Source organism: Neltuma alba, unplaced genomic scaffold (genome assembly GCF_004799145.2).
Source record: "Neltuma alba isolate B1F8T4 unplaced genomic scaffold, ASM479914v2 tig00011771_pilon, whole genome shotgun sequence".
Taxonomy (NCBI): Eukaryota; Viridiplantae; Streptophyta; class Magnoliopsida; order Fabales; family Fabaceae; genus Neltuma; species Neltuma alba.
The window spans coordinates 163,671-186,360 of record NW_021636394.1 but is presented as its reverse complement, the minus strand read 5'-3'; the positions used below and the strand labels follow the sequence as shown (position 1 = coordinate 186,360).

The 22,690-nt window shown below is 36.1% G+C and overlaps 1 protein-coding gene across 1 annotated transcript; it reads right to left on the bottom strand.

Moving 5' to 3' along the window:
- Positions 1–1,437: 1,437 nt before the first annotated feature.
- On the bottom strand, positions 1,438–4,184 carry LOC114717730 (pentatricopeptide repeat-containing protein At4g02750-like). Its single transcript, XM_028902931.1, has one exon. It carries the CDS (start codon positions 4,170–4,172, stop codon positions 1,908–1,910), a length of 2,265 nt encoding a protein of 754 aa, XP_028758764.1. The 5' UTR covers positions 4,173–4,184; the 3' UTR covers positions 1,438–1,907.
- Between the last annotated feature and the right edge of the window lie 18,506 nt (positions 4,185–22,690).

The following is a 22,690-nucleotide window of genomic DNA, read 5'->3' as shown; positions in this document are numbered from 1 at the left end:
ATGAAATATTGTTAGATATATTCAGTATGCTAAAGTATTTTGTACTGTATTTAGTATTTTAAAATATTTTTTCAGATACATTTAATATCCTAAATAGGGCTGCACATAAGCAAGGTTGGTTTGGGCATGACCTTTGCCTGATGCTCAGTCCAAATGATCAATGGATTATATTTTGAAACCCATTGTTGAGCCTGTCCAGTGAAAGCCCAAGTTATTTAGTATAGGACTGTGTAGGGTTAGGCAAGATGGGCTTCCTTGCCCACCCTAAGTGATGATGCATTGATTGGTTGTTCATATTATGTGAAAATTTCCACCAAACTTGATAAATAATATTTTGATTTTTAAATGTATTTTATAATTTCACAATTTAGAATATTTCAATATATATATATATATATATATAAACAAGACACTACAAATTCATATATCTATTTATCATTCTATAATCAAACACATTGTGATAAGTTTTCAAACAACATCCATAATCAAATATATCAACAATTTAAATCTTGAAATATATAATTCTACCACATAAAAATTACATGCGTGTGTATTTATATTAAATATAATTATATATCATGAATATATGTATATTATATATATTGAATATAATTATATATATAAACTCTGGATAAGGCCAAATGGATAGGGCAGTATAACTTGCCCAATGTCCAGCCTTGCCCGAAAATGCTCATCTATTGTTTGAGTAGCTTTTTAAGGGCTGGGCCGGGCATAATTTCACTTGGCTCGAGTGGGTATTACAAGTTTTTGAGCCTAATAAACACCCCTAATCCTAAAATATCTTGTACCCCAAAAAATATTGAAAGAAATACTTTATTGTGCTTGATATACATGCATTGAATGGACCTTTTGAGGAGTTAATGATGAGGTTAAAATCTCTCATGAAATAATACTTTGAAAACACAGTTGCTTCTAAAATATTGATACTTTAAGAATAAAGTTACACTATAAAACAAGTGATGCTAAATGTACTATAAAATACTCTAAGGTACTGAACATGCCTGAGAAAATATTTTAGAATGCTAGCCAGTTTAAACCCTCCATCTTAGTTAAAGAGAATTCTGTTTATTTGACCTAAACAATGATGGCGAAAACGTGTTATTTTGATTTTTAACTTGTGTGTACATGTTTGAACTTCTTTTGCCATGTATTGCTACCACATGATCAGTTTTGCCAAGTGTAGGAAATTTGCCAAGTCAGCCTACGGTTGATGATGTTTTTATATTATTAGAAATGGATGTGCTCAAAATGCCACGCAATTTGGAGAGAAAGATGATATTGCTTAATTGCCAGCAAATGATTGTATTTCACCTATAGACAAGTGATGAACAGACCAATAGTAAATTATGGCTAACCTGTACAAACAAGTCATTTGCTTCTTGGATCCATGAACGCAAAAGTAAATCAGGAAAAAAAAAAAAAAAAGTGCTGAAAAATTTTAGGAAGTTAAAGCTAAAGCTGGATAGAATATTCTTATGGATTTCTTCTACAAGATTTGAGAGTCCGTCTCTGCAAGGTAAATACCTGCTCATGTTGGCATTCAGTGGAGGTGATCTTATGAATGATCCTACAAGATTTCACTTAACCTATGAGATCAATAAGCATGTAACTGTAAATCAAGAATTGGTTTGATTCGTTCCAATTCTCTTGCTCCTTGCTATTGCTCAAACCATCCCAAGCCTTCACATCAAATTAGAAGTGAGCATTCCTGCAATAATTGTAGGGCAAATTCAAAACCAACAAGCACGTAGCTTGAGGAAGGAGCTACACTGTTTGTACCTGAAATGATGACTTAAAAGAAGCAGCCAAACTTCCACAAGAATTTGTCAACATTAACATAGCTGATAATCACATTCTCTGTGAAGTGATCTGATCGAATGAGAACATCAATATTGACATATAGATTGCTTGGTTAAAATGTCAAAAAGTAAAAAGCCGATGTCTGGTGTGTCGCCTTTGTCTTTCATGTGTGTGTTTAAGGTCTTCAGTATATTCTTTTCAGGTCTCAACTTTGCTGGATCATCTGAAACAAAGGATTGTATCTGATTTCTGATTTCAATCCAACTGCAGCCAGGCAGCTTCCCCGCTCCTTTGTCCCTCATGAGGACTCTCACTCTCTCAACTTCTTCCCATTTTCCAGCCTCAGCATGCATATTTGACAGCGTAATATAGTTTGAGGCATTATGTGGTTCGAGTTCTACAAGCCTCTCAGTAGCAAATCTAGCGAGTTCTAAATTCCTGTGTACACGACAAGCTCCAAGCAGTGAACCCCACAATCCAGCATTTGCTTTGACGTTCTTCATCCCCTTCACTATTTCAAAGGCTTCCTCTAACCTTCCCATGCGACCAAGCAAATCAACCAGGCAGCTATAATGTTCAGCCAAAGGTTCTATGGCAAATTCTTCAATCATGGCTTTAAAAAAGTTTAAGCCTTGATCAGCTAAGCCAGCATGGCTGCATGCTGACAACAACCCAATGAAAGTTACATTGTCAGGCGTTGTCCCCTCTAGTAACATCTCTTCAAAAAGCTTAAATGCCTCTTTTGCATACCCGTTTAGAGCATAACCTGAAATCAAGGAATTCCAAGAAACAAGATCAACATGATCAATATCTCTGAACACTTGTTCGGCTCTATATACCCTTCCGCATTTGGCATACATGGAAATCAGGGCATTGGAAACAAACAAATCGTTTATATAGCCACTCTTTAGAATGTAATCATGGAGTTGTTTGCCAACTTGCAGAGCAGCCAGGTTGGCACAAGCACTTAACCCACATGCTAAAGTTGATTGATCAGGTTTGTTTCCTTCTGGACCCATCAGAACTAGACTCTTGACAGCTTCAAAGAATAAATTATTTTGTATGAAACCAGTAATTAGAGAATTCCATGAAACTATATTCTTTTCTCCCATGTCCTGAAAGATGTCTATTGCCTTATCCATCTGTCCCACTTGAGCATACCCAGAAATCATAGTACTCCACGTAACTGTGTTCTTAACAGGCATTTCTCTAAATAACTTAAGAGCAGCGTCCATTCTTCCACACTGGACGTAGCCTGCAATCATGCTATTCCAACAAATAACATCACGAGCGCCCATTTGACTAAAAATTTGACTAGCCTCATCTATCTTTTTATTCTGTACTAATCCTGATATCATTGCCGTTTGCGCTGCTATGTCTTTGTAGGGCATCCGATTGTAAGTTTCTAGTGCCTGATCAAGCTTACCAGCCCTAAAATACCCATTTATTATTGAAGTCCATGACACACAATCTTTCTCTGGCATTTCCATGAATAGCTTAACAGCTTCATCAATTTGTAAATCATGCACATATGCTGCTATCATTGCATTCCAAGAAACCAAATTCTTACTAGGCATTTTATCAAAGAGTTTTCTAGCCTCTATAATTTTACCATGTCTTGCAAATCCACACAACATTGTAACCCAAGAAACAGCATTAGGATTCGGAATTTTTTCAAAGAACTGCCAAGCAGATCTCAAGTCACCAATATCAATGAACCCAGCCACCATCAAGTTCCATGAAACCACATTTTTCTTGACCATCTCAGTGAAAAAATTCAATGCCATATGCATTTCCCCTTTTCGGGTATATCCAGCCAGCAATGAGTTATAAGAAACCAAATCCTTGACCGGCATGAGATCAAACATTGCCTTAGCATCATTAAACTGACCCTTCTTTGCATAACCAGCAATCATTGCATTCCAACATGCAGTGTCTGACTTATCTGGAACCAAATCGAACAGTTCTCTAGCCTTTTTAAGCTGCCCCTCATGAGTATAGCAAGTTATAATCAATGCCCAAGAATAATTGTCTCTTTTAGGCATTGCATCAAACAATGCATTAGCTTCTTTGACCATATTGTTATGTAGATAACCAGCAATCATGGTGTTCCATGAAATAAGGTTTCTTCGGGACATTTTGTCAAACAATTCTCTGGCATCATTGATTCTACCATTTTTAGCAAAAACTGATATCATGGAATTGTATGTGACAAGGTTTTTCCGAGTCATTTGTGAAAAAACTTTGATGGCCTCTTCAAGTCTTCCCACTTTTCCCAGCTGAATAATCTGCTGATTCTGGTTGAAAACATGTCTACCTTGTTCGCCTATTGATATAAGATTATGCTTCATTGTTTGAGGGACTATAAACAACTTTTGTGGCTTAGTTGCAATCATCATATTGACCTTTTTCCAAGGCACCGTGGATAAGGTGCTTAGAGACTGTAGTTGGTGATTTGCTTTCTAAGCTAAGCATATAAAAAGACCTCCAGGGTGCTTCTATATGTTGGTAGTCTTTTATGGGCAATTTGGATTCATCAAGCTCTGCAAACTTGCAATCCATTCTTCAAAGTTGGCAAAGAAACAGAAGTCTAACTGTGACTGCAAAATTGAGTTAAACGAAGTGTGAGGAACAAACTCTAACAGAGTTAAGAAGACATCACATGGCCTGCAATATGGAACATTTTGGTAGACTTTTTAGGGCATCAAAAAAAGCGTTGGATCTTACAACACAGCATATTTATTGTTATCTTGTACTTCCTCTATCCCTTTTATAAGCAACATTGGATTCCATTACGTAGATCAAAAGTTAGTTAAAGACAATAAATAGGTAAAAATTAAAAGTTCTTCTTCAAAATACCCTTATTTATTTTGGGGGGGAAGTATAAGAAAGAGAATAAGAAAATTATTATAATAAAGAGAATTATGAAAGAGAGAGAATGTGTGATGGAAAGAGATGATGTTTTGGGAAATGAGATAATAAATATATTGAATATTAAAATAAGTAATTAATAGGGGTAAAGTAGGAAATTTGTCATAAAAATTTAAGACAACTTACAAATGTTGCTTATATTTAGGAACAAGAGGGAGATGGCAATTGTTGCTTATAAAAAAGGACATAGAGAGTATAAAATACCAATTATAACATTTGGATTAAAAAATTTTTCATTGCCATATTGAACTTGAAAACTATGATATCTCATCCCAACATAACATTAAGGTTACCACGGCAATGTGATATAACAGTGCACCAAAAGGCTCCTTAAAATAGCTAACCTAAATCCTGAAGCAGTAGATATCATTCCATTTATCATTAAAATCTTATAATAATGAACTTCTGACTTTCAAGGCTTTTGTCATTATAATCCCAAAATGAGAAGATAGTTTCTTGAATTATGCCAAATAGTTCTTCCAGATTATGAATGATGTTATGTTCTCAAAATGCAAATTATGAACGATAATAGCAATCAGAACTTGAACACTCGAGCCCTTTCAAACCCTTGTTTCTCACCAGCAAAATAGAGCTTTGAAAGAACATTAGTGCCTTTAACAAACTAAGAAATATCGTTGATTCATGCTACAAGCCATAGCAAGCAAGACCCCCGGGGGGGGGGGTTATAGAATGGCATTGATATGTATCTTGCAGTTTGCGCAACCTCTTAGCAATCAAAACCAACACACACGCACAGACTAAACCCACACATAACTTCCTTGTTTTCCTTTTCTCAGGCACATGCCTTTCTTGCTCTCTCTTCTTTTTTTCTCTTTGGGTACAATAACGAAGCATATCTGCAACAAGTACATGGTTTTTCGATCAAACTACACATTTATTACATTTTAAAAGGGAATATGATGGGAAAAATATAAGAAACTGCATTTAAGCCTTAATCACAAGCGTGCTAGATGAACAGTAACAGCATCATGTTGGCTCAGTGAACTATCTAGTTGCACTAATAATCACGTGCTAATTATATTGAGACAAAGAACTAAATAACATCAAAACCATTACATTAAAATGCTGAAAGTGGGAAGTGCAAAGTTTAACCGATAGAGAACAAATAAGGAAATGATAAGCCACCCCATGAACTAGCATGAAATTCCAGATTGATTGTCAATATGACACTGAGTAGTACAAAACTTAATGCATCCAGGAGTCAACAAGGTGATTCACGATTATTAGTTGTGTTCAAAATAGTAAAATGCAATTATAATCATTATGCTCAATCAGAAGTTAAACATACTGCGCATCTTCAACGTTGTTAATCTCAGCCGGCCTATTTTGCGATGAATCACCAGCTTTCTTCAAAGTGTCCCCGACCATTATGATTCTCGACTTCTCTGCATTACCCCCTTTTAAAGCACTCAGAAATTAGATAACAGTTAAAGCCACTGAAGAAGAAACCAGAAATGCTGAAAACGGAGCGTAGAAATTGATCAATCAATATACTTTGCTCCACTTTGGATCCTTGAGGCTATGGGGTTGCAGTACTTAAGTTATGCTTGAGCCACCTCGTGATATGTGATGCAACAACAAAAGAATCCTGCAAGAGATTGTAAAGGCCAGGGAATTCGTGGGCTTTGGAAAGTACTGGTAGGGTTGCTCGAAGGTCCAAAACTGAATCGAACAAGAGTCAACTTTCAAAGGAGGAGCATCCTCAGTTTCGTGATTCATCGATGACTGGTGTGTTTCCGTGAAGCAGGAGCGCCAGGAAAAGGAGGGAAACAATGGCCGCTTATTCGGAAAACCATACTGAGAACGCGCGTTTTGGTAATGGGGAAGTTTGGCGGCCTGTTTGGAACGGGCACTATCAAAAGCAGCTTTGCATCTCTCAGGGCGTCAAAAGCAAGCTCTTTTTATAAAAAAAAAATTTACAAATCAAAACAAATTTCTTAACATATTTATTTTGTACTATATCATAAATCATTTTTAAAATTATGCCAAGCACTTCCTAAACCCGACAACCTAAAAAATTATTTATCGTGCAAAGAGTGCAATCTCATCCAAATTGTTAATGGAAGATATGTCCGTTAGTTTTTTATTTATAGCTGGCCTTTTTTTTTTTTGAATGAAAACTCTGCAATCTACTTAACCTAAGAACCAAAAGAGTACAAAGCCTAGTTACTTAGCTCCTTTTATCAACCCCTACCTCTTGTACAAAAGGTGGTTGTTGACGATAAAAAGAAGCTAGTAGAAAATCTAAAAGGATGTATGTAAAGTAAGGAGAAGTGAGAGTTTAGAGAGAGACGCCCTCTCTTGGTTTTGGTGTTGAAAACCCCTACGCTAGTCTCGGAGGACCGCCACTAAGAGCGAAAGCCTCCGCTACCCACTACGGTAGAGGAAAAGAGCGAGACACTCACCTACCACCTCTATGGGAGGAGCAAAAGAGTGGGAACACAGATCGATCATCCAATGGAGTAGAGTGTCAAAGTGCCCCTTGCAAAAAACAGAGAATGCACCCCTAGTGCAGAAGACACAAGGAAAAGTTCACATGCATGAACGCAAAGGAAGCGGTGTGGATATGGACATCGAAGAACATGAGATGCCTAATGAAGGGGACAACGTAACCTGGTCAAAGGTTCAGAAGCAACTTTTCCATGATGACCCTCCAGAGGCAATGGAGGATGATGTAGCACCGGACCCACCTTACCAAAACCATGCAACAAACAGGCCTTCTTTCAAGGATAAGGTACTGGGCAACCAATCCCCAAGAAAGGAACAGGCACTACCCCAAGAAGAAGTTATCATAGAGATAGGAGACGTGGAAATCAACAAAGATGGGATAATCCCAGTGATTACCTTCTCATAGCATGTGAAGGAAATATTAAACAGTTGCATAAGGCATGCAGTAGTCGTTAAGATTCTAGGTAGGTACATCAGGCAAGATATACTATACTTGAAGATCATCAAGCTGTGGCGTCCCACAAGCAACTTCAAACTCACTAAACTCGATGGTGGATGCTATATGGTTAAGTTGGAAAATGGATTGGACTATAAAAATGTGATGTTGGGCAAACCATGGGTAGTGCTAGGACACTACTTGACCGTCCACCCATGGGAACCATCACTTTCCCCCCAAAACTTGGAAATTAAGCAAGTATTTGGATGGGTAAGGCTGCTAGGACTCCCTTACTACTACTACCACAAGAATGTATTGCGTGCTATCAATGAAGCTATTGGTCAAGTGCTCGAGATTGATTATAATACGGAAGGGTTGACAAGGCTCACTTTACTCGTCTAGCTGTCAAAATTGATCTCACAAAACCCCTAGTCTCTATGAGCAAGCTAAATGGGGTCACGCAACTAGTAGAATGTGAAGGCTTTAAATGTGGCAGATATGGGCATCTGGATGCCTTATGTCCTCTAAAATTCAACCAGCAAAAAACAAACGATCAGGAAAAGTCACTATTACCACCAAATCTGTGTAGGATGAACAGGCACTGGAGAGTTTAGGCTGCACGGCGCATAAAACAACAGAGTGTGAGGAGAAGGTTTTTGGGACCTAGATGCAAGTACCATCTCGAGCCTGGCAGAGTGGAAGAGGCGGCAGGAAATCAGCTGACACAATGACCCCCCGAAATGACAATGAGAGAAACAGGTTTGACCTGCTCAAATCCTCGGATGAAGGGAATAGTCACCAAACTAGCAACCCTTCTACATTAGTATAGCAAGACAATAGTTTAGCTCAAGCCCAAGATTATATGAAGAAGAGGGCAAGTAAGGAAAAATCAGAAAAGTCAACCCTAAGAAAGAAAAAGGTGATAATCAAGACTGCCAATGTTAAAAAGCCTGACCAACCTAGAGTAAACAAAGACACAATCTTCAAAACTCACGCATACAGAGAATCCCAAGTCTAAACCAGCCTTGATCCCACCAGGAACACTGTAATCTCCTTGTCAGAACAACATACAACTCTAGGACCAGTCATAGACAAGCCAACCAATCTAAGTAGGCTGGCAATGGAGAAGCCCATTTCAACAATACAGGCTGGCAAAGAAAATAGCCTCCCAGAACTACCAAATATAAGCCCTTCCAAAAGGGGTTACAAAATCCAGCATCCGATTCGAATAAAAAATCTCAAGCCCAAATTTAAAGACCCTGTGGGCACTCCATCTGAAGAGCTAACCAAGGCCTTGGCAGAGGCACTCGACTCCTCAATACCTTTAGACGAGGAAGCTTTGTACTCTGAAGCGATAGATACAAACCTTGACGATGATACGGCATCTGAACGCTCCGAAATGGAGCACTAATTCTCTACCTCGTGAATAAATCCTACTTTGTTTGGAATTGTCAGGGAGCCCCATCTAAAAGATTTCAGTGAACCTTGATCTCTTTCTTTCAAGCTTATAAGCCTGATGTTGTAGTCATGATAGAGTCACTATCTTTGGGCTCAAGGTAAACTTAGTTATAAAGAAAACTGGATTTCCAAACTCCCACAGAGTGGAAGCTGCAGGCTTCTCTGGTGGAATCTGGATTCTGTGGAAAGATGATATAACAGTCAAGATTATGCAAAATCATCGACAATTTATTCACACCTCCATAATTGTTGACCTTGGTGTCCGGCCCATCCATTTCACGGTCGTTTATGAAAGCCCTTAGTAGGCTATGTGGGAGAGGCTCTGGAATCAACTCCTTCAATTGGCAGCTTAAATAGATAGTCCCTGACTCCTTGCAGGGGACTTCAATGTCACTATCTCCAATGAGGAAAGGCAAGGCGGAGCCCCTCGTTTGTAGTCAGGCTGTAAAAGTTTTAAAAGATTCATTGAAACAACAGGACTAATAGCCCTTGGCCATACAAGGCCTAAACACACTTGGCAGAGAGGAAACCTCAGAGTAAGACTAGACAGGGCCCTAAGCAATGGTTCGTGGATAAAAGCCCAACTAAGCACCCAGATTATGCATCTGCTCAAAATCAGCAATGATCACAGGCCACTTCTAATAACACAAGTAAAGGTGAGCCCATACACACAGAAGCCTTTTCGTTACCTAGTCTTGTGGGCCCATCATGCAGACTTCGTAAACTTGGTCTCAAGCACATGGAAGAATGATCAGAGCCTAGTTAGCAATATTAAAGCTTTCACTTGAGCAGGTACCAAGTGGAATAAAGAGACATATAGATCTATGGGGAGAAAGAAATTGAAGCTACGATTGTGGGTGTTCAAAGAGCTCTAGAATGACAGCCTTTCTCACATTTTCACCTACACCTTGAACGCTCTTTGATCAAAGATTATGAGCAGATCTGCTACTAAGAAGAGGTGCTTTAGATGCAAAAAGCAAGATGCTAATAGATCCGAGATGGAGACCACAACACAAAGTACTATCACATAAAAGCTCTAATAAGAAGAAGACGCAATCGCGTTTTGATGCTTCAATCTGAGGAAGGAACTTGGGACTCTGACCAAGAGAAGCTTAGCTCCATGGCTATGGACTTCTTTAGGCATCTTTACTCCAAAGACCAAGTCCCTTATAATCCAAGTGAATACACAAGTGTGTTTCCTAACTTTTCTGATACCATGATTCAATCACTTGAATGTTGCTTAACAAAGAAAGAAACTAAAAGAGCCTTATTTGACATACATCCAATTAAATCTCCTAGATCTGATGATCTCCATGTATCTTTCTTTCAAACTTACTAGGAGGTGGTGGGAGACTCTCTGCATAACGAGATCAAAATAGTCTTTGATGGAGGCGGCATCCACAAAAGTATAAATCGTACCCAAATTGCTTTAATTCCCAAAGTAGACAGCCCGCAAACTTTGAAGGAGTTCAGACCGATCGGCCTTTGTGACACAACATACAAGCTCATAACGAAGATCATTGCCAATAGACTCAAGCAAATCATGCCCCACCTTATACTAACCTACCAGTCTAGCTTTATAAAAGGACAAGTCATCATAGATAACATCATTGTGGCTCAAGAGGCAATACACTCTATGAGGAAGAAAACATGCAAGATAGGATGGATGGCAATCAAAGTTGACTTGGAAAAAGCTTTTGATAGATTACAATAAGACTTTATTGAGGATACCCTCAGAGAGGCAGGACTCCCTACCGGCCTCTGTTCATTGATGATGAAATGTATCACTACCCTATCCATGCAAGTACTATGGAATCGCAAGGCCTCAACACCTTTTCGACCCTAATGAGGAATCAGGCAGGGTGACCCACTATCGCTCTATATTTTTGTGATGTGTATGGAACACTTATCCCAAACTATTTGTGCTGAGGTTAGTAATGGTATATGGCAACCCATTAAGATGGGGAAAGGTGGACCCCCCTCTCCCATTTATTCTTTGCCAATGACTTGATCCTCTTCAACTCCACCACTCAGTCACAAGTTCCACTAATCCAAAGAATCCTGAATGATTTCTGCAAATACTCTGGCCATAGAGTCAGCAATGCGAAGACTGGTATTTACTTCTCCAGAAATGTAAGTCACCAGAATGCCCATGCTATTAGCAACCTTCTTAAGGCAAACAGATAATCTGGGGCACTACTTGGGAGTTCCAATTCTCCATCGCAGGGTCAACAAGGACACTTATAGATTTATTGAGGAATGTATGTAGAGGAAGCTATTAGGTTGGAAAGCACAGTCCCTATCTCTTGCAGGTAGAATCACTCTTGCCCAATCGGTCCTAAACACTATCCCTTCTTATGTCATGCACTCCTCTAAGCTACTAGACTCTACATGTGAAAAGCTAGAGACTTTGACCTGCAACTTTGCATGGGGTACTACGGATAATCATAAGGGTGTAAATCTCATCAAGTAGGACCAAGTATGCTAACCAAAACATTGTGGAGGTCGTGGCCTTAAAAACCTCAAAGCCCTTAACTCAGCATTCATAATAAAACTAGCCTATGCTGTTTTAACCCAACCTGACCTCTTCTGGGTGCAAGTATTGTGTAGAAAGTATCATGGTCTAGCGAAGAGAAGTTGCCTCTGAAAGTGAAGAATAGCTCCTATCTTTGGCATCATTTGAATCCCATCTTTGAGGAAGTTGACATTGGCATCAAGTGGAAAATTGGGGATGGCAATAGCATTAAGTTTTGGGCAGATAACTGGGTAGGAGACTCAAGCCCCTTATCTAATCTGTCCTACGTAGACATAAAAGAGGAAGACCTTAATAGGCCTCTCGTTGACTTCGTTAATATAAGCAAAAATTGGAATTGTCAAGCCTTCAAACCTTTACTCCCTAAGCCAACCGTGAAGCAAATCCTCGCACTGCAGCCTCCCAACTCCCTCAATTCCCCATATTAGATGCGTTGGAATCTAGAAAGTAACAGCAATTTCACGACCAAATCAACGTACCAACTACTCATGAAGCAAAAATGGAATGAGGACTAGAAATGCTAGAAGTTAGCCTAGAAATGGCCATGGCCATAAAGGATTAGATCCTTCCTCTGGCTTGCCTTGAGCAGCAAACTACTCACCAACTCTGAAAGACAACGAAGGCATATGACCTAGGAGAACAGATGTGAGCTCTGCAACTCGGGTAGAGAGGATATTGACCATGTGCTATGTCAATATGACTTTACAGCCAAATGTTGGAGTCTTGTGGTCCCATAAGATAAACTCCACACGTTCATGACAACACGAATCAACACTTAGTTCCAAGGCAATCTTGGCATACGAACGGGCAACCTGTAATGGTACGTAACCTTTGGGGTACTCTGTTGGAGACTTTGAGCAACTCAAAATCAGAGACTCTTTAATTACGAACAACCCCAGGCTTACCGTGTTGTAAATGAAGTCATTACTTTGGCAAACCATATTAGCAAGACTTCAGAAGCAACAACTAGTGATTTTTTATTTCATGTTTTTGGCTTCATTTCTTGCTTTTTGTCTATATTGACTCTGTAAATATTTTTCCTTTAGTATATCTTCCTCATTAAAAAAAAGGTAGTTGTTGATGATAGAGGTAAAACATCTCTGGTGCCCTATGGGCAGACTTTGCCTGTGAATTCGAGGTAGCATTTTCTTTCCTACAGACATGACGAATCTGAATTTGCCAATCCCTATGGTAATACATCTTAGCATCTTCTATGAGGTCCCTAATCCTCACACCCTCTAGACAAAAATTAATAGCATTTATACAGTCAGTACTAATCATAACCTTCCTATACCCTTTATCCCAACATTGTTGCAGCCCATAAATCATCCCAAGAAGTTTTGTAATGCTCGGCAGACTGTAACTAGTTTACAACTAAAGCCAAGAAGCCATCGATTGTTTTTATCTTTTATTACTCCTCAACAACTACTATCTTCACTAGACAACACTAAGCCATCCACCTTTAACGTCACAAAGTCTTCCCCGTCCTTGAAGATGGATGTCTAATTTGCGACTTCATCCTTATAGAACTTGCACCTTGTTAGAACCTCATTATCCTATGTAGCTCTAAAGAAGGTTGCTTTCCCTGTTTGAATTCTGGCATTGTTCTCCTCATCAAAGAGCTTGGTACATCTTGAGGTCCATATGTCCCAGCATAAATAACCGAAGAGGGTTGTCCACGAGATCTTCTTGGTATATTCTTGTCCAACTTCATTTGTTAGATTCCATCTCACCCAATCAACACCCTGTAAGGAGGCAAAAGTACTCCTCTTTGAGGCTGCGACCACCGATTTCCATCTATATGTTGCATTCAAACAATCTTGAATTAGGTGCATATTGTCTTCTTCTTGTGCGCATCTAAAAGGGCAAGAGGCCACTAGGTCAATGCCCCTGTTTACTCTGAGTTTAGCTGTATGTAGACTTCCATGTGTTAGTAACCACAAGAAAGTCTTCATTTTCTCTGGGAGGTCGCAGCTCTAGACTTTCTTACATAGACCACCCTCTCTCCTTTGCATACCTACAGAGTTCACAGAGAATGAACCATCAGTGGATGGTTTCTAATAAATTTTATCCTCTCATCTCTCCTTATGGGGGAATGTGCTTCACAATACGGGCAACAACTGTAATATCCTAAATTAATTTTTAGGATTTATGTAAATATTTTCATTTTAATATTAAAAAAAATTCAAAAAAATATATTTTATTATTATAATAAAATAATAATATTTTAATATATATATATATATATAAAAAAAAAGGGTCACAGCTTTCCACCGAATTCGGTGGAAAGCTAAACCGTTGAAAAAGGGAAGGAAGAAAATGGGGGGAGAGGAATTTAATGAGGGAAGAAAAAAAATGAAAGGTAGTTGGGGAAATGAAGAATAAAGAGGGAGAGGAAGGCTAAAATGAGAGTGCGTAGGAGAGAAAGAAGGAAAGAGAGTTTTGTGCGTGTGCAAGAGCGAAAGGAGCATACCGGTGCAGAAAAGAACGAGCTTTGAAGATATTTTTGGTACATGAAATTATCTCTTTTCATCAAACTTTCTTCATAAATATTTCATATATATCTTATGCTTCATAATAGTAGTACTACCATAGTGATTAGAGAAAATTTTGAGACTTATATATGATATAAGTATTGAGTTTTGACAAAAGATGACTATAGAAATTTAGAAGTGAATGAGTTGTTAATTTTAATCGGTTAGATTTGTCCATTTGTTGGTTTTTAGTATTTAAATGAGTTTTTCTAGTTGAAAAATCTGTTATATATGATTTATATTATATTTTTACCGATTAAATTCAAGTTAAGTAATTTATTTGGGTTGTTTGGCATATTATTAAGATTTTAATCGGTTTAGTTTTATTTATTGGGTGACTAGAGATTTTAAAATAATTATTGTAGCTAAAAAGTCTATTATTTATGGAAAAATATATATATATATATGGTAGTTGTGCCATTAAAGTTTTGATTAGATTATTTAGTTATAAATATTTGAAGTATTATTAAATTTTTGAGAGTTTGATTTTGAGTTTTAAACTGAAAAAGAGAGTTTTTAGAATTTATAACATAATAATTTTATATTTGGAAATTGTTGAAAATCCTTTTTATTAAGGTAAATAATTTGGAGGTGGTAAATAAATAATTTGGGGTTGTTAGAAATTTTAAGTTGTTTCTAAAATACTTAATAATTTTTGAGTTATGAGAGTTGAGGGAATTTAGAATAAAAATTTAATTAAAGTAGAAATTTAACTAATATAGAGAAGTTTAATTAATTTATTAGTTTATATTAATATGTGGTTATATTAATTGTGTAGATTAATTATTGGTTGAGCAAAGGATTGACCTTGTGGTAATCCTTAGTATTGCTTTGGCGAGAGGTAACCACTTTCCACTTGTTATATGTGCTAATATGTTGTTTGTGAGTATTTTGCTATTTTGGTATAATGATTTGTTATTTGAAACTCGAGTAGATAAATTATATCTTTTGAGCTATGAAAATTGTCTTGTGGGATTTTTGGAATTGTGATTGAGAAGTTTGGAAAAGATATATGATTTATATCTTATGGATTATACTGGGAAAAGATTGAGACATTTTTGTTATATTGTGAATGGTTGGTTGTTATTTGGATTTTGGATTGAGCGCTATCCTACCACGTGGTAAGGCCGCCACTGGTGCACATTGGTGGGCTTCTTCTTTCGTCCCTAGAGTAAGGGATAGACCTTTGTGGCTTTTTATTCGTCCCCCAAAGTGTGGGATAGGCCTATAATAAGGGATGAACCTTTGTGAATACTTAATCGTCCCCCAAAGTGTGGGATAGGCCTATAGGTCGGTTTGATCCTTTATAGTGAGGGATAGACTTATGTGGCTTGTGTGTTAGCCCCGTAATGAGGGTTTGGATGATTGAGATTATTTGAGTATACATATTTGTATTTTCATTGGTATATAGATATTGAGGTTTAATAATTATCCCACTTGACACCTCACGAGCACATGTTAGTATGTATGATGAGTTGGAAAGTTGGTTACTGAGGCGTTTGTCTCACCCCGTGGTTTAACATTTTCAGGCGATAGTTCTGGTGGTGGCCCATCAGGGAAGGCTCCGGAGGCATAGTGTGCTGTTATAGCCCATATAGCCTCCCTGCTTTTATTCCTATGTGTTGACTTGTTATATATTGCCACATAGGGCTCATCTACTATCATGATGTAAAATAATACTTTTAATTACTACTATCTGGTATGATAGGGCCGTGGGAGACCCAAGACATTTTAGACTCTACATGTAACGCTCCTTTGAAAGTGTTGACTTTTGACTAATGAGCTCTATAATTTATATTAAACTGATTTATCAGTTCGTATGGTTGAAAATATAAGTTTGGTTTGGGCTAATGGTTGAATGATATTTCTGGACTTTGGAAGTCCAAGGCCCAAGGTAACGATCGATGTTACTCTTATTATAAGTTTATTTCTTTTAACCATGATAGCGATTTTAAAATTTTAAGGTTTCTTCTTTTCTATCATGGTTAATCGTACGAATAGATTGAAAATTTTGATCTAAATGGGTTTTAAAAGAGCGGGTGTCACAACAACACTCTAAGAAAACCTAATAGATAACTTCCTTATGTCCCAATTTCCATGCCCATCCACATAATCACTTACTTTCTTATTGAAGTCAATATGATCTTCTCTTCCCGACACCATATTTATTAGGTAGGTATTCATCTCAACCATTGATCAAACCAAAAGGAGGTATTGACACCATTCCCAATCTTTTTCCCCAATCCATCCTTGAAACTATCCCACACTTGGCAGATGCTTCGCCAAGTTAAGGAGGAATTCCTCTTCTTTCAGACGGTTGGCATATCTTGGTTCCCATATTTGTATTTAGCTCTCAACACTTGAACCTATAGAACCTCTCTTTGAGTGGTCAACTTCCAACAAAGTTTCATTATGAAAGCTTCATTTTGTCTTCTTAAATTCTTGATTCCTAAACCCCTTGTTGTTCTGTCTCATTGGACTTTCTCCTAAGATATCAAGTGGAGCTTCTTCTTATCATTAGCGTTACCCTAAAGAAACCTCTAGCTTTCTTGTTCCAACTCTTTAAGCAGTTTCTTTGGTAGTAGCATTACTTGCATATAATAAGAGGGCAGTGCATTCAAAACAGCTTTGATCAGAATTGATCTTCTTGCTAAGCTAAGTTCAGACTTTTCTTTTTCCATCTTGAGAGTTGGAGTTGTGATTTTCGTGTGAGAGGTGAAAAGGTTGCGTAGGAGGCTCTCTCGTGAAGTAAGGGTCCCAGGTACTTCCCAAGATTCCCTGTGAGGCCTACCACTATCCTCGGACTTATCTTTACTGCCCTCGGGTAGTTAATATTCTTGAAAAAGTAGATCTTGGTCTTAGTCATACTCATCCTTTGACCTGATGCCTCACAGAATCCATTTATGCATCACATCATACAGTCAATTTTCCTAGTTGTTGCTTCTCCAAGTAGAATCAAGTCATCTGCAAGGAAAACATAAGACAAACGCAATCTTCCTCGGCTTAATTTGATAGGATTCCAGGTATTGTCATCCATTGCATCTTGAATCAAGTGATTCAATCTCTCCATACAAAGGGTAAAAATGTATGGAGACATTGGATCCCCTTGTCTAATCCCTCGAGGGGGGCTAAAGCTCTATGTAGACTACCTATTCCATAAAACTCTGATCTCAAGGGTAGTAATGCACACCATTATCACCTTAATTAATTTGTCATTTAACCCAACTAGCATTAAGGTATCTCTAATGAAAGCCCACTCCAACCTATTATAAGCTTTTTCCAGGTCCACCTTTACTGCAAGCCATTCTTTTTTCCTTCTCTTATTCTTTAGAAAATGTATGACTTCTTGGGCTATAATGATATTGTCACTGCTCTGTCTACCTACAGCTGGCCATTTCAAATTTTGAAGACTGACACTTGACACTTGTCTTGGTAATTGCTCACTCCTTCTTTCTTTTCTTCTCTTGGTCTCTCGCAACCGCCCTCCCTCTCTAAGATATTAATAAATGCTTTTAAGAGCATGTGTCTCCATATGAGCACATCATTTTTTATTTTTTAAGAGAAAGATTGTAATTAATTTACTAATGGGAAAATGATAAATAAAGAAGGTTGAATATATGATATCCCAATTTGGGAAGCTAAGGATTTCCAAGGACAGAGAGGAAAGTCATTTCCAAATAGAAATTTTAAAATTCAGTGAAATGACAAAAATGCTCTTTATTTTTTTTAAAAAAAAGGCTCAACCCTCACTAGTGGCCAGCCACTAGTGTGTGGCGGTTGCTGGTAGATTTTTTCTTTTTAGCCATGTGAGAATATTGCAAGAAAGTAGCGGGGATAGAATTTGATCCCACTACCTCTTGGTCATTTGGGCTAACAAAAGGGAAGATAACCATTGGGCCACCAAAGAATTATTAACATTATAATGCAAACAAAAATATAAATTAACCCTTTTACTATGACTCCAACCCGTAACAACAATTTATATGGGGATGACAAATCTTAATTGAGAAATAACAAGTCTAAATTTGATATTAACAAAGCAACTTTTTCTTATTCATAATAAGAAATAGCATGTACATTAATTAAAAATGATAATAATTTATTTGGAAATGACATGTCTTTATTGAAAAATGACAGATCTAAATTTCAGATTAACAATATGTCTTTTCTTGATACATAACAGAAAATAACATGTGTATTAATTAAAAATAACAACAATTTATTTGGAAATGACATGTCTTAACTGATAAATAACAAGTCTTGATTGCTTGATTATAATTTTTGTTTTGAATTTGTGCTATTTCTTTTTTCTTCCCCAAATGATTTGTATATGTCAAATTTATTTAATTATCTACAAAAGACTGTATCTGACTTTATTTTGATGCGTCCTTTCCCTCATAGTCATTTAGGTGTAAATATTGAAAATCCTATTTATGTGTGTGACACAGGCATAGCTAGTCTAATTACAGTCAAGACTTATCATTTTGCAATCAAGATTTATCATTCCCAAATAAATTGTTGTCATTTTTTAATTAATGTACCTGTTATTTCTTGTTATGTATAAAAAAAACACATTATTAATTTCAAATTTAGACTTGTCATTTTTCAGCCAAGACTTGTCATTCCTAAATAAATTGTTGGCATTTTAATTAATGTAACTTTTTTTTCCTATTATATATCAGGAAAAAATATATTGTTAATCACAAGTTTAGACTTTTCATTTTCTAATCAAGACTTATCATTCCCAAATAAATTATTATCATTTTTAATTAATGTGTATGTTATTTCTTGTTATGTATCAGGAAAAGTTGCTTTGTTAATATCAAATTTAGATTTGTTATTTCTCAATTAAGACTTGTCATCTCCAGATAAATTGTTGTCACGGGCTGGAGTCACTGTAAAAGAGTTAACTTATATTTTTATTTGCAATATAAGGTTAATAAATCTTTGGTAGCTCAATAGTTATCTTTTTTTGTTGTTGGCCCAAATGACCAAGGGGTAGTGGAATCAAATTCCACTCCTACCACTTTCTTGCAATATCCTCACATAGCGAAAAAAAAAATCTGTGACAAAAAAAATCTATCAGCGGAGGCCAATGGTCAGAGGGGGCTGACCATCGGCGAGGGCTGAGCCTTTTTAGGGGGGAAAGACAAAGGGCATTTTTATCATTTCACTGAATTTTGAAATTTCAATTTGGGAAGGACTTCCCTCTCTATCCTTGGAAATCCTTAGCTTCTCAAATTGGGATATCATATATTCAACCTTCTTTATTTGTCATTTTCCTTTTACTAATTAGAAATGAGCATATAATTAATAAAGAACAAGTATGTATAATTATTTTTTTTGTTTTATTTAGATTCGTGGAAGTTTAAAAAAACGAAAGAATTTATATTTTCTGTGCAACAAGTTGCAAAAATAAACTAAAACTTAGATGGAATAGAGAAGACAACATTTATTAACCGAGAATAGCAAATTTTGAGAGTTAAATTGAGTTCTTGACTAAAATATTCTTACAAGAATGTCACTTGTGATGAGAGTCCGTTTGAATTAGTAGTAGAAAAAGTAACTTATTTTTAATCTGACTTTTAGAAAAGTGAGATCGGATAAAAGTTAGATTGAGTAATGTGATTTATGTTTGAATTGACTTTTGTAAAAGTTAGTTTGTAAAATAAAAAATTTGTTTGGATTATGATTGAATAAGTAAGTTTAGTTTGTAAAATGATCAAAATGGGTATGAATTTTATTAAAAATAAGAAATAATTTAAAACATGAATTTACAAAATATAATAATTTTAAATTATATAATATAAAAAAGTTATACTTAATGAATAAAATATATTTAAATTAGAAATCATAGTAATGTGAAAATTTTTTAACCAAATAATATTACAAAATTAATTGGATGATATACTTTGCATAATTTATGTAAATATAAAAAAAATAATATTAAAAATTAAAAATATTATAAAAACTGTTAAAAATTATTTTTTATTTAAGAGAATATTAAAAACAACTAACTAAAAACTGATTGGGAAGCGCAAAGAATATATAGAGAGAAGCATAAGAATAATATAAACATAAAAGCAAAAATATCTTTTAATTCCAAAAAGCTACTTTTTCATAAGTTATGAGTAAGTTTTAGATACTTTTGTAATTATACTTAAAAAATTAACTGTTAATCCGTAAGTCAGATTGGCCGAAAGCTGTGACAAATAGTTTTCAAATTTGTAAACTGACTTATCACATCTATAAGTTACTTGTTTAATTTCCCTCCAAAACGCCTTACCAAACATTCTGAAATCACATGTGCGCATTTACTCTACCGCTTTTGATTGTGTTGTTTCTTATCCCCCACACACATACATATGTTCTAGCATTTTTTGTTATATAGTTTGGCAAATATGTCTTTTAATATTCACAAGATTTAGGAGAAATATTTCTTTAGAGAAGCAAGCAAGCTACCATATAGTATCCAGGACTAGGCTTAGAAGGTGCCAATATCTAATTAGAAATGAGCATCCACTTCCACTATATGTAACGTTTCACTATTATTCCTCCTTCTCTTTCTACCTATGAAGGAAGAACAGAGCTTTTATGCAACACCAAAGTTAAAACATTTTGTTTTGAGTAATTTGAGAAGGTGTGTTTAGACTAGACGGAGGAACGGAACCTTTAGGCAACATACCAAAATTCAACATCTTGTTGTAAGTAGTAACTCGAGAAGGAGGTGTGCTCGGATCAGACGGAGGAACAGAACCTCTAGGCAACATACCGAAATTTAACATCTTGTTTTGAGTAACCTGAAAAGGAGGTGTGCTTGGACTAGATGAAGGAATGGAGCCTTTAGGCACCATACCAAAATTCAACATTTTATTTTGAGTAACTCGTGAAGGAGGGGCGGGAGGGTCTGCACTTGGACCAGATGGAGGAACAGAACCTTTAGGCAGCATGCTAAAAGTTAACATCTCATTTTGAGTAACCCGTGAGGGAGGTGGAGAGCATGATGTTCTGCCGCTTGGACCTGATGGAGGAATTGGTTCACCTTTAGGCAAGAAAATGAAACCTAGTTTCTCTGATGAAATCTTGGTAGCCTTTGTAGGAGAAAGGGATGTGCACAACAATACAGCCAATAGAGAAGCCCTCAGAAAATTCTCTCTTCTACTTGTCATCATCATCACAATCTTGTTCATTTATATCTCCAATTCTTTTGAGGACTATGGCGGCTTTAAATAGGCTCTATAATTAATTCTTGAATAGAAAGATAATCAAAGAAATTGATTAGTCATGATCCTTGCATATGCATTCAATTTCCTTTGATAAGCGTATATTGATTACTTATGATCGTTACGTATCCATTTCCTTTGACAATTAAATGTATATTCATTCTGACTTTGTAAGCTATTCTATGAATGGATTTTAATAATCATCTTGCTTAATTATCTTAACAAATATAAATCAACTACGGATTCAAATATTTATTTTTATATTGCATAAAATTAAAATTGAAAAAAAAGAGGTGGGAAGCACCCTATCGGAGGCAACAATAGCCACAAGCACTATTTTATTGGGAAAAAAAATTTGCTATTAGTTAATATACTAAGCAATCTCACTAACACAAATTCAAATCTTGAGAAGTGCTCTTACTGAAAGAGTTTTAATCTCAACATTGTCCGCATGACAGAAATAAGTCTCAAACATATCAACAACAACAAAAATCTTACTACTTTTAGCCTCATAAAGATCGGGATTTAGATATATGTGTATGTATATATAAGGATAGTTATTTGGTCCTCTATAGCCATGGGATACATTTTCCATCTTTTATTTAAATTATAAAAAAATTATTAAGGCTACTTTTAGTCATAGTTCTATTTTTACGTTAAAAGTGTCAATAAAATCTTGATTACGTTTTTTTTTAAACCAAATCATAATGAAAAGGACTTTGGCCATTCGATCAAACTGCTTTAATTATAAAATAAAAAAATCAATTTGAATGTGAAATGAGCAAGTGTGTGTGGATAATTGTATATCCCCTGCAGTCAATACCATGATTGCAGAAAATCCAAATCCATAAAAATCACATCCTATGTAAGAATGATGTGTGTGGTACAGATAAATGTTAAAGCTGGTAAAAAAAATATAAATAAATGTTAAAAATTCAAAAAGTTCATGATTTAGAAGTTATTTTTTTATATAGAAAACAAAGTCTATCATATCACATTTTTTCCCCATTATACTACTGCTGTGACTCCCCCCCCCCAAAATTCTATTGAATAAACTTTGTTATATTTTTTTATTCACTTACATTCTTCAATTATTCAACTATCAAGCAATCCACATATGCACGCTTGGCACTTCTCTCATTCCTTTACTTTTCCTTCCTTCTCTCCCACCTTCTCCTCCTACTTGTTTGTATCAACATTAACATATATATGTTAAAGAATAAACACATAAAAAAAGAACAATATAAAAAATTGAGTTCGGATCAGGTTTTTCCAACATATATAG

What these genes read in the sequence shown, in the direction of transcription:
- LOC114717730 (XM_028902931.1), bottom strand. Translation starts at nt 4,172, where the DNA reads ATGAAGCATAATCTTATATCAATAGGCGAACAAGGTAGACATGTTTTC.